Source organism: Pempheris klunzingeri, chromosome 17 (genome assembly GCF_042242105.1).
Source record: "Pempheris klunzingeri isolate RE-2024b chromosome 17, fPemKlu1.hap1, whole genome shotgun sequence".
Classification (NCBI taxonomy): Eukaryota; Metazoa; Chordata; class Actinopteri; order Acropomatiformes; family Pempheridae; genus Pempheris; species Pempheris klunzingeri.
In genome coordinates this window covers 15,002,049-15,015,348 of record NC_092028.1, presented here as the reverse complement: position 1 = coordinate 15,015,348, position 13,300 = coordinate 15,002,049, and the positions used below count along the sequence as shown (strand labels likewise).

Sequence of the window (13,300 nt, the reverse complement as noted above, 5' to 3'; positions counted from 1 at the left end):
GTTAAGCCAAGGTGTGCACAACCTGGGTGTGTCTGTGTGTGTTTCCGCAACCCCCACCCATGTGAAGGGTGCTCTTGGGAGAGGGTATGTGCCCGCACTCGTGCCCTCTAGCTCTCCGGCGTCCCTCCATTTTGGCACACACACTCTCCTATCCCATCTCTCTCTCTCTTTGCCTCTTTCGTCTCTCTCACTTGCAACTTTTCCTTTTGTTTGTTTCTTTATGGACTTTTCTGGGATAGAACAAATGATCCAACTCGTTCCCCTCTCTTTTCTTTTTCCTGCCCTCTCCCTCTCCCTCTCTGTGCATGTTAGTGTAGCTGTCCTTATTTGGCTTCCCTTCGAGTGAGTGGGAGTGTGAGTATGAATGTGACTGTGTGTGTGTGTGTGTGTGTTTCCTCCTGACTGTGAGTCACTGCTTGTCTGACTCACGAGCGCTAACAAAAACACACAGTTGCCATGGGGACGGACTCACCCCCCCCCCTCCCCTCTCCTCCCCAATCCCTCTCTCTCTCCCCCTCCCTGTCAGTCTGTGGTTTCTCCCTCCTTGCGGGCACCACTGCATCCCGGGCAGCCCTGGCACTGTTACATGGGTGGCACTCTAACTTGGAGGGTGGGATACTGGACGGGATCGAAAGGCGGCGGAAAGACTGAGAGACACAAAAAGAGAATAAAACTAAGGTCAAAAAAACACAGGTAAAAGACTGGTGAAAAAAAATTGTTTGTACAGTTAACTTAAATTAAAATCCAGGAGACCCGCAGGAGGACAGAAGCCTAGGGTGAGAATCAAGCAATCATCTATCATCAATAGTGGGTAGAAATGCCTGCATTGGCTGAGACAGGCTAAACAGAAAGTGCCCACCTGTGGCTCTATTCTCTGCTTCTGTTCTCCTGCTTTTACTGCTCTGAAATTGCAGACTGCTTTGAACTGGGCCTGTCCTTTGATGTGCTGGCGTCACTAGTCGGCCTTGCCATAACCTCCAGGGAGCTTGATAATGTGCCCACGTGTGGCATTACATTTCGACAAAGATCAGGTAGGGCACTGGATGTACCCGCAGCCTCACACGACCAAGGTTTGGCTTACTTCCTGGATGCAAAATGCTGACGGTGCACCACCTAGTGGTCAAACAGAATTTTTTTGTGAACATTTTTCTTCATGTACTGCATTTTTTAATTTTTGTGTTATAGTGGCAGTCCCACCAAATAGACATTTCACCTTTTTTTGACTTCTCAGATGCTTTCATTTAAACAACTCTTCTTTGCCCCATATAGTAAAATCACCCAACATTTCACAAATACAGCCGAGAAGCACAAAACGCAAATACAAAATTGTGTAACAGAGTTTAGTTTTTTCTTACTTTCTACCCCTTTAATCATTTCAGGACGCCGCAGATTCATCGAATCACAGTTTATGGAGGCCCTACGCCTTGATTTTGAAACGCTGGACTAAACTTTCAAACTGTCTATAAAAGCAGTTAAAACCAGCTCCCTCTCAACCAGCTGCAACAGTAAAATACTGGTTACAGATTAAAGCATCAATATTATAAATCAAATTATGTCATATGCATCATTAAAAGGGCCTTTTTTCTGCCCAGCCGGTGCTCTTACTTTTGAACTTTGAGTACATTTCGTGCATTAAACTTTTACTTAAGTACAGAGTTAAATTAATAATTTGTAATTGACTATTTTTAAATAACTGCATCACCATCATCATCTGAGAACTTCTTCCACTGTTTATCTGAGAACAAACACACAGACTGGACCAAAATGCAGACGAAGCAATACAATGGCACACTGTACATCTCAAGGCACACAATGGAGATACACATATAAGTACAAACACACACTTGTCTCCGTCACGCAAACCCACACACACACACACACACGTGCGCACAAGTACACTTTTGACCTTTGTTTGACCTCCGTGTGGCCTGAAAGCTCGCAGCAGCTGGCTGGTGGAGAACTCCGAGAACAGGCTGAAACTGAAACTGTACGCCGGCGTAATCCTCAGCAGGACAGACAGAGAGAGAGCGGGGGTTGAGGGGGGAACCAGAGGAAACGAGAGCAAATGAGAGATGTTGTAATGACGGAGAGACAGAGAAAGGAATGTGAGAGAATAAGAACGTACGAGCTGGTGGAGCAGATGAGAGTGTTGGAGGACAAAATGTGGAGAGACGCAGGACACATCAGAGAAAGCACGACAAATGACGACGACAATTTAATATATTCAAAAACGTCATTGTCACACTTTATTGAAATGCAACCTGCCATATATACTGTAAGCTTTTACTGTATATACATCAGCCATGGTAATGTAGAGTTTCTTTTCCTGTGAATGTCAGAACATACGGAGTGAGCCCTACTGCACACACACACTGATGTTCAAAGTACGAGTAAGAGTATGTACGGGAACAAAAAAAAAAAAACAATGTACACAGAGATGATTTCCCCAACTTGCGGTCCCACTTGCTGTAATGCATCATATCAACATTGCTTGCATTGCTGCATGTATACCTTCTCTACACAGACGCATTGTGTGCGAGCATGTGTATGACAGCTGTCCCCTTATGGGTAATAATCCTCAGTAAGCTCTGTGGCTCCCACAGTCTCTTTCACTAGATCCTCCAGAGCATCTCTGACCTCACATGCAACCTTCATGCTGTAGCTCATCACATCCCTTCACTTTTGAGCCTTAACCTGCCTTTTTTATTTAGTTAAAGGAATAATACAACATTTTGGGTATACTCTTATTTGCATTCTGGTGAAAGGACGCTGAAGATCTAAACCACTCTCTGTGTCTGTGCTGTAAATATGAAGCTACCATGAGCAGCTGGTTAGCTTAGCTTAACACACAAACAGGGTGAACGCCTGGCTCTGTATAATGATAACAAAATCCACCAACCGGCTCCTCTAAAGCTCAGTAATCACGTCACATCTTGTCTGTTTAATTTGTAGAAAAAAAGTGACAATTTTGTGTTTATACTGGACTATTTATTGGTGCCAAGCAACTACTGGTGACTGCATGAAGTTACTGGTCTTGACTAAAAATCTGTTTGACAAAAACCACCCAAAACTCAGCCTGGATAACCATCTACTCTGTTTTGTTTAAGTGGCCAAAGGAGACTCTATTTGTGGTGTAAGTTTGCCCTCTGCTGCTCACATCAAGCCTGCTCCAATGATAAACTCATTCATTGTGCCATTTGCCCTGAGAAATCTTCCTTTCTTCTACCTTCCAGGTTCCATTATTTACTTTATTAGTACATGTACTGTTAGTGGTGCTTCCCTCTGTTATGCACACGTGCACTGGAGCACTTTGGGAAAAGAGGTTAGTGGTGACACACTTATTATGACTGAGCGCTAAATAACAAGTAACATACTTTTTTTTTTTTTTTGTGGATAAAGCAGAGCTGATCTGATGATCAGTCAGTTAGGTACAAATACATGTAGCATACATCACACACAGTCAGTACACACAGCCATGCTTTTCTCTGTCTGTGGTTATTATCAAGCATGTGTGTGTATGCTGGAGGTGGAGGGTCTCAACTCTTTCACAGTGATCTTCTGCCAACTTTGGGCATCCTCTGACTGATGGGCCAAAGCTCCCACAATGTCCACAATCATTTATGTCACAGTGTCCATAAAACTCTTTAAAATGCAGTCCATGATGCTGGGATACTGTTTTATTCTTATGGTTGCTTATACTTTTTAAATATAAAAATAACTGTCTCCCACGTTTGTTTGAAACGAGTCTCGAGGAGTGGGAAGAATGGGGCGATTAAAGTAAAAAGGGCAGATCTGTCTGTCTCCCATCTCATAGAAGTACGTGTATGTGAAGCTTTATAAGACGCTCTTTCTTCTGAACAGAGTAATTTGAAGTTTGCACAGTTTTTGCAGTCAGTCAGCACTTTCAAGAGAGAAAAGGAGCTGCTAAAATGTCTCTGAAGTGGCTTAAAAAAAAATCAAATCCATTGGACAACTTTTTCCTTTTGTCACATTTAATTCCAGGAATAAAATACGTTCATATGTAGGATCTTGGTTCTTCCTCTGAGAAAAAACATGATCTGGGTAGTAAGTGGGACGTTCTCCCACAGCAGAAACTCCTCAAAGCGAAGGGCTGCAAAGAGCTTGTGGAGAAGCTCTGTCCTTTGGTGTCTGAAGTGTCCACGGAGGGGAACGTCTCAGAAGTTGCTGAACAGCTTGTATTTCTGCATCCAGTCCATCTGCGGCGCCTTCTTCTTTTCTTTGGCATGGATCTTCATTTTCTCCTCTGCTGCCGTAGCGCTCAGGCCAATCTCAGCGAACGGGTCCAACAGCCGGCTGCCCTCATCATCCGCCAGCTAGACCCGGGACATAATTGAAGATGGAAAGCAGACAGAAGGGTTGAGGGTTCTGACCGTCACGTGAAGGACCAAAGACCAAACACAACACCCATACATGAATGCCCACACCCACCTGTGTGCTGTTGCCCTGGCTGCTGAGGTCAGAGTGCGTGGACCTGATGGACTGTGTGGTGGAGCTGCCGTTGATCTGAGGGTTGGGGGAGCCGTTGGATATGGACGGACCATCATAGTCTGTGAACAACAAACACAGAAAGAAAACAGTGAAGAAAATGTCGTCTAAGCCTGATCTCAGTCAGCACATGAAGTCTGACATGGTTTGTTGTGACGTAAGAATGAAAATGTTTCGTCCTCATCAATTCAAGAATTAGTCGAGGAATGTCCTAATAATTTCTTGGGAAGTTTCCCAGAAAGAACTGTGCTATTTCCTACGAATCAATGGGGGAATATAGACAGTATTAAATTGGTTTATTATGGGTTTATTATTATAATAATGTTTGTGTCACCCAGATTTGTAGACAACCTCATTCTTTGTACCTGCTATCATTTTCCCATTTAACACGAAAGTTCAGATCAATATGTTCTGCATAGCTTTTGTGCTTTTGTTAGTGCTGTCCTACCTTTGAGATGGCTCACTGTGGGGACGACCCCCCTCCTCTTGAAGTGCTCGTCTGTGTCGGGGTCCACCACCAACAGCCAGGTCTCATCTCCCCCTTTCTTTATGAAGGCCACCACCTCCGCATGCCGCATGCCCTCGATGTTCACACCATTTACCTGGAGAATGCAAGAGACACAAGAGGGTCAGATAAAGATAAAGAAAAACGAGACAGACAAATAAGAGCATCCATCAGAGTCTGCTTCCTGAGAGTAACAATCCCATTTCAACCATTAGTCATCTTTTCAAGGGAGCAGATAGATGTGAGCGTCTGTAAAGATGTTCTCAGTTGGGGGTTGGAGGATTCTTTGAAAAGTTTTTTTTTTTTTTGCAGCCATGAAGATCTTCAGAAGGTAGATATAATGTTGTTCACACAGCTTTAGGCACATCTCCAAAATACAGAGAACAGAACAAAACATCAATACAAAGACACATTTAATTAACGCCCTACTTTCTTTCTAGAGGCTTAATTTACGGGGAATACCAAAAACATACATAAACAACCACATTCACTTTGTTCTTAGAATAAGGCAGAACCCTCTGTGCCTCACGTCACTGAGAGCTTGCAGTACCCATTTAGTCCAGTAGGTGGAGCCGTGGAACAACACACCGATTATACACTCCTCAACGTGACTCTCAGAGCGCCAGCAGCTCTCTTACCAAGATACTCAAACTCTTGGATTCTTGCAAAGGAAATCCAGGAGAGGACAGCTGTTCATGCAGCTGTAGTTGTTATGATTTACCACATTAAAAGAAGACTCCTCCTAAATGACTCCTTAAATACTTCGATATGGGGTTACAATAATCAAAAAACCCTGGAGCCACCTTATGTCTCTCCCTTCACAGTTGAACAGAGGAACATAATGAATACGAGTGCATGTGAGTGACCATGTGACAATAACGCCCTTGCCTCTACACCTAACGAGCAAAACACAATAATCCTCATCTAGAAGCATTTGGAGGCCAATGTTTCAGCAGCTTTGTCTAGACCTTGGCCTCTCTAAGGCAGGTAGCGTCGCACCACGCCAAGTGAGTGTTGGTGCACATTCAATTATTGATGGCCCCGCTGGGCTCCAGCTATAGTGCCGGGTTTCAGGTGTCAGAGTCCTGAGGGAGAATTTGCTTAAAATTCACCGCTTATGGCAAGACTGGACGTAGTAAAGCAGAGGAATAGGAAGCTAAGTGTAAATTCACACACACGAAAAGTAAAACTGTAAGCAAATAGGTGCAATGAGACAGACTTTGTGGGTATTTCAGAAAAGAAAGGAAGCGAAAACAAGAACAGAGAGAGAGAGAGGAAGGAAGACAACATTGTAAATGAGTTGGAGGAAACAAGAAGAAAGAGTGGAATCAACAGGTGCTAAATGTGAACAACTCCTCTCCTCTCCTCTCCTCTCCTCTCCTCTCCTCTGAAAAATTTCTACTCCATCCTTTCTTCCCAGGACTCATGACAGACAGATAAAACAGACATCGTCAGTCAGCCGGAGACTCAGACAGACAGTTTGATACAGAGAGAACAAGCATCTTTGTATTCGGCCAAACAGCAGGTGTTGTGTCATGTTTCACAGTCCTTCATTAACAGTCCATCCCACACAAAGACAATACACTCCGCTCTCTGCCTGCAGGGCTAATTAATCCACACTGTAGGAACAGTACAGGAGCTTATGTCTCATGGGACTATTCCTCAGGGAACCTCTTGATACTAGTGTGTGTATGCGTGCGTATGTGTGTGTAAGTATTTGCCTCTTCAAAGTCATGGAGGGTCCAGCGACCTGAAGTCCACTGGCACTGTTTTGATCTGCTTTGTGTGACTGTGTGTGTGTGTGTGTTTGTGTGTGTGAGACTGAGCAGCTACACACTAACCTTTGATTGATCGAAACAAACAATTTCTACACGTGTGAATATGACGCACGTGTGACTTTTAACTCTTTGGTTTCCAGTTGAGCTTTGCAAAGATTTCATGTGACGTTTTTAAACAAGCTGTGACAGTTCAAATAATGCATGATTCAGCAACTGAATGGCCTAATTTGTTGCCTCAAAGTAATTCAGAAACTGATTTCTGTAGATAAATTAGTGGACATTTAATATTCCCAGAACAGTTATTAGGTTTTTTTAGTAGAACGTGGCACATTGGCCAAATCAAGAGTATTAAGGTTTCATGGTGATGTCTCTGCAAAGAACAGGATTTCCTGGTTGATGCTGGTTGATCCCTTCCTGGCCAAGAGTCTACAGCCATGTTAGTAACTCTGTGAAGCTGTGCTTATACACAGTGGTGCACTGAGCTAAATACCAATGCTAAAATGCTCACAGTGATAATACTAACATGCTAATGCTAAGCAGGTACAATGCTTACCATGGTCACCATCTTAATTTAGCATGCTAAAAATCGCTAATGAGCACTGAACACAAATTAAGGGATCACCGAGTAACTGCAGGTCATCATGAGGGGGACATGAATGTGTGTATCGCATTTAATGGCAATTCATCCAATAGTACTACAAATGTGGTTGTTGAAGAAAAGTCAGCTGACCTCCAAAACCGTTAGGATAGACTGTGCCAATCCATCTGGTAGATACTGAGATATCATACTGGATAAGTGACCTGCTGGTGACACACAGTAACATGCAGGGTTCATCCTCCGGGGACCGCCTGTGCCTGTGTTAAATCTTATGTCAATCTGTCCAATATTTGTTGAGATATTTCAGTCTGGACCACAGTGGTGGCCTGACTGACTGAAAAAACAAATTTCTTTGTTGTGTTTGTAAGGTTGTCTCCAGTGTAGTGAGTCCTGAGCTGGATGACAATGTCAGATTAAAGGTCCCATATTCTACAAAACGCACTTTTTAATGATTCTCAGCATGAATGTGTCTCCCCTGTGTGTTGAGAGGCTGCCAAACTCTGAAGAAAGACCATCTGCTCTCTTTTTCTCCTGCTCCATCTTTCAGTAAACGTGTGTGAAAACACTGCGTTTAGCTTTGGCTCTTTTTATGATGTCATAAGGGGATTTGTTGGTCATGTGACCTCCTCCAGCCCTTCAGCAGGCCGACTGTCCCCACCCACTGAAAACCTCCTGAATCCAACTCACTGTCTGCCATTGTTTTTCCCTTACTAGCTCACTTACTTACTAACTCCAGCTCCCTGTAATACAAAAACGTCGAAAGCGACAGTGAAGCAGCAGATTGTTCTGTTCTTCTAAAACGGAGCCTCCAGACAACTGCAGCAGCCACATCTGGATGAGAAACAATGTTTCATAAACTTGTTCTAGTACGACCTCCAAATACAAATATGACCTTGAAAATTAACAGAATATGGGACCTTTAAGTGAGTGTGTGGGTGAACTCACTGTGGAGCTGATCTGTGGGCTATCATAAAAAATAATCTTAAGCATGTATGTGGGTACTATTAGAGGAGCGAGAGTGCTGCACTTCTTTGAAGTCACCCTCAGTTTTGTGAGAGGCCCAGAGTATGCACTGTCGAGCGCAGGCAGAGCAGAGAGACTGATGAGGCGTTCACGGGTGTCACTGCTTCTGCCAAACATCGACAGAAAGCTGAGCTCTCACCAGAGCATTTACAACGCTCGCTGCTGACACACCTCCAGTGTAATGGGGCGTGGTGAGAGAGAGAGAGAGAGAGAGAGAGGGATCTGTCATGGTTGTTCACCTCTCTAACAAACTGCTGACAGATAACACAAGCGCTGTCTTGATGCATGGTCAGAGACGGTTGCTATTATCACACAGACACACACGAGCAGCAGCCAACTAACTCAACAGAGGCTCAGATTTTATTTTATTTTGGGCCAAACAAAACGAAAACTCCGAGATAAAGTTATCAAGCTGGCGAGAAATCACATACAGTAATTACCAGAAAGCCTCATAGGGTTTACTTTACAGTGTCCTGCTGTAAAGTACAGATAACTGCTGTAGAAAACAGCCCAAAGCTTTAACAGTATACATTCCCTTTTTCACACATAACAAAGGAAAATAAATGAGTAGATACATGAATAATAAGTGCTGACAGTGTGAACTTTTTGTCCCACATTTTTTTTATTAGGAACCACTAAACCAGGGCTGCACCTAACAATTATTTTCATTAGAGATGAAACTGCCCATTATTTTCTCATTCTTCTCATTATTTTTTCAGTCCATTAAAGGCAACAGTAATATCAGTCCGTTATATTTTCCCAGAGTTCAACACGATGTCTTCGAATGTCTTGGTTTTTCTGACCAGCATTCCAAAAACCAAAGATATTCAGTTTGTAATGACATTAAACTGAAAAAAGCTGCAACTCATCACATTGAAGAAGCTGCCATTGGGTTTCTTACTTGAAAAATAACTTAAACAATTCATTGATTATCTAAATAGTTTCTGATACATTTTCTGACTTATTGACTAAGCTTCTGTTCTAAACAGCGCAGATATTATCATTGTTTATTTCTACGTTATATTCAGATCTTTGCTTTGGCATTGTGCGCACATATGCATTATGCAAATAAAACTCCTTTAACTGGATAACTGGATTTGGCCTGACAGTCTTGAGAACCTCCCAACTTCATTTGTGTGTGTGCATGTAAATGTGATCCTCCATTTATGCCTCCATGGAGAGATGCAGGGAGGTGACGGACCGTGACTGTCATCAGTGACCTGTGACAGGATGTTCCCACACACTCTCATCAGACATCTAATGTTCCAGTGGATCATCAGCATCCTCTAATGCCAAGACTCTGGAGTGCGATCAACAACATTTTGCCTCTGACAGACTTCTACTTTAATGAACAACTGCAGCTCTGAAAAAAAATTCAGCTCTAAAACTGAGAATTAGATGAGAGGATTGATACCACTTTCATATTTGTATGGTAAATATGTAGCAGCCAGTTAACGGAGAAGCAGCTAGTCCAGGAGGTGCCTGCTTTTGGCATGGATGTATTATATGAGTTGGATACTAAAGGCAAAGCTGGCGCCTATTCTGTCCAATGAGGATTGCTCACCTGGCATATACACGTGTGGCTCACTGAATATGTGCAGCAGTGTTCATCCCATCATGCCTCTGGCCCACCCGTGCAGGTGGTGCAGGCTCACACCACAGCAATGTTGTCATTAAGCAAAAAAAATTACTTTTCCCTCTGTTTCCAGACTTAATGCTAAGCTAAGCTAACCAGCTGCTAGCTGTAGCTACATACATGTGCTTATTGTACAAAAGTGTGGTATCGATCTTCTCATCTAACTTTTGGCAAGAAAGACAATATCCCCATTTCTAAAAAACACTGTGTTAATGTCTGTGGTTGACTTCTCTACAAAATCAGGTGATCATTAGAGAGTCCTTGAATGCACCAAAACAGAACATTTTCAGCACAGGCCCTGCTCTAGAAGTCTAGGCACGAAATGCTGTCAAATGGATTGAATAGCTAACTGAAGGTTAAAAAAACAAGATCATATACTTAATGGGAAAATTGTTTGTATGTTCCTCCACGTTTTGAGGGTTCCTAAATGAACTCTGTTTAACCTTTTATCATCAGACTCTATCAGAGTCTTGTTTGGCCTGCTCTGCAGCCTGGTCTGGAACCTGATGTACAACCAGTGACGGCAAAGGTCATGGGAAAGGAGGCTGAATGTCATATGAGCACATGACAAAATACTTAAAATGAAAATGATGATGCTTCTGCGTGAGTGTATTTTTTCTTAACCAGGGTAAAGTTGACTGAGAATCCATTTTTCTGTCAGCGATTTCCTCACCCTTTCATAGAATTCAATTAATTACCTTTTTAAAAAAAAAAAAAAAAAAAAAAGACACTTCAATGAAGTTCTGCATGTGAAAGAAACTTTAATACTGACTACAATTTACAGTCTGTTTTTGTCATCTTTTCTCAAGGACACCCCTTTTCCTCTTTGTCCTTGCATCTTTGCTCTCTGCTGCTTTCTTTGCCCCCCTCCTCCCTCACATCTCCCCCTCTGCGATCACCCTGATTTATAACTGCCTCACCTCTCCCCTATGACTGGCGTCTCCTCTCTCTCCAGTCTGACACATAGTGAAGATTGAGTCCAGGCTTCATGTCCTGCTACCCTTTGAGACTCCTGCCATTTTAATTACCGCTGTGACAGTGTGTGTAGATGGAGTCACATCTGTATTCGATCTGGTGTGGGAGAGTGCGTTTTCTGTGTCTTTAGACAAACTATACAAACTACTTTTTTGGACCAATGTAAAAACTTGACGATAAAGCAGCTTGACTGTGGGGTGGATCCTGATGAGGGAATATATTTAGTCTTGTGTTTGCGATCTTGTGTTTAGGATCTTCACTTAGCTGGTCCATTCAGGTGTTCTCCTTCTATCTTACAAACTTAATTTGCGTTCAAATAAACATAAATAAATTACTTCCAATAGCAACCAATAGCTACTTTTCCTGGAAAATAGATTTATTAAGAGGTGATGGTTTGAACGGTTGTGTGGAAATGTGGGCACATGGAAACTCAGGAGTGTTGACACATAACTACATGCATGCACAGTAACCACCAACACAGACTCCCATCTGCTAAGCAGCATGATGAAGAGGATTTTCTCACACCCAGTCAATCATACTGTTCTCTGACATGTAGCAGACTAACCCTGAATCATTTATCAATAATCACCTCATTAGCCTGTGTACTCCTCATTCCTCTGCTGAGCTCTGCTGTGTCAACCAAGTGTGCGTATGCATGAAACACTCACATATTATCACCTTTTTGTGCCTGACATTCTGCGGCCCAGACTCCTTCCAGCTTATCACCATTGCCGTAGACGTTCCCTCTCATCCCATTAATTTCTTATTATGCCCACTTATAAAAGACTCCCAAACAGACAAACATTAGGAGTGTGATACCGTATCTGTTTAAGTCACACAACATGTATTTGTATCTGTGTGAAGCAGATTACATTTTGCCATAGTGCATGCTTTACAAACAGGAGGTTGTGTGTGTAATGGCAAGAAGTCCAGATGACATTAAAGTTGGTGTGAAGTGTCTATGAAATGAAAATAAATTAAAAGCTACTGTTAAATATGTGGGAAGCGATTCTGAATGTATCTTTGAGACGGCCCCTAAACTAAAGTATGAATAGAACTGCAAAAATTCAGATGCTGTTTGTATATGTTCAAAGGGCGAAACCTGTTCATAACCGAAAAATCTATATTTGTGGTTGTTTACAGCCCACACTCATACACAGGGTGGACAAACAGGAATAACAACAATGATGATATAAAGTAGTCCAACACAAGACCACCACAAGCTAAAATTACAGCTTTTTAAAAATTACAAGCGAGCTGAAAGTGTCAACAAAAACTTCAGATCATCCAAAGTAGGACTACGGTGGTGGACTTCATTACTCAGGCACCCCATCCTTCTACTCCTCTGTCCTACCTCAATCAGCCTGTCTTGTGGCCGTAGCCCGGCGTGGTCGGCAGGTGATCCGGGGTCTAGGGAGCGGATGTACTGTCCGGGCCGGGATCGATCACTGTGCAGGTTGAATCCGTAGCCGTTTTCAGACCGCACCAGGTGGCACAGACGTGGGACGAGCTCAGACGGGTCGACTTGGGGCCGCGACTGGGACTGGGCCTGTGTGTGGGCCTCAGCCTGGGCAAGAGCCTCCTGAGAGAGAATGAGAAAAATGTGTACAATGTGTTTTACAATGCAGAAACACTTTTGCTTGTTCTTCTAGGGAACAAGTAAGCGATTACTATGTAATGTTAGAGAGAGATGCAACGGCAATACAGGTAAAATATATAAAAACTATGTAAATATAAAGGTTTACCCATTAGTTCATGAAGACAGCCAGGAAGTACCTAAGAATATACACCACAACTTTGGCATTTATAAAGTTTAAAGGCCTATAAAAGAGGTTTAAAAGGGGCAGTGTATGTAGAAAGATTGGCAAAGTCAGAGTGGCAACACAAGAACCACCTTTCAAGCCTGTAGGTAGAACACAATGCAGTCTCACCAAACCATATTCCACGTGTTTTATCTCATTACTTGTATATCATTTTTTTGTTGGTTACAGGGTTATTCTCCTTGTTATGTTTTCATTTTAAATTATCATTCAGTTGTAGAATCGATGTTATACAGCGCATTTTATTCTGGAGAGAAGCTGTCCACGCCGCTGACAGCTCTAACAGCCTGGATGAAGACATTTATAGAACCTGTATAATTGTGCCTTGAGCTCTGCAGTGTGATCACACTGATTTACCACCTACACGCCGGCAAAAAAAATGTGCAGTGAGAGGGCTAATAGCTGGTGGCCAGCTCTGTAACCTCAGCTGATATTAGCTGTGAGGTAACAGAGAGGTAG

The 13,300-nt window shown here is 42.8% G+C and overlaps 1 protein-coding gene across 1 annotated transcript in view; it reads right to left on the bottom strand.

Moving 5' to 3' along the window:
• Positions 1-2,236: 2,236 nt before the first annotated feature.
• Positions 2,237-13,300, bottom strand: part of LOC139217215 (Na(+)/H(+) exchange regulatory cofactor NHE-RF2) — a 33,581-nt gene continuing 22,517 nt past the window's right edge. Inside the window, exons 3-6 of the mRNA XM_070848528.1 lie at positions 12,376-12,603; positions 4,955-5,108; positions 4,450-4,568; positions 2,237-4,334 (exon numbers count right to left, since the gene is read on the bottom strand). Of these exons, the coding sequence (XP_070704629.1) occupies positions 4,176-4,334; positions 4,450-4,568; positions 4,955-5,108; positions 12,376-12,603 (660 nt within the window). The 3' untranslated portion in view covers positions 2,237-4,175. The remainder of the gene's footprint in view (positions 4,335-4,449; positions 4,569-4,954; positions 5,109-12,375; positions 12,604-13,300) is intronic.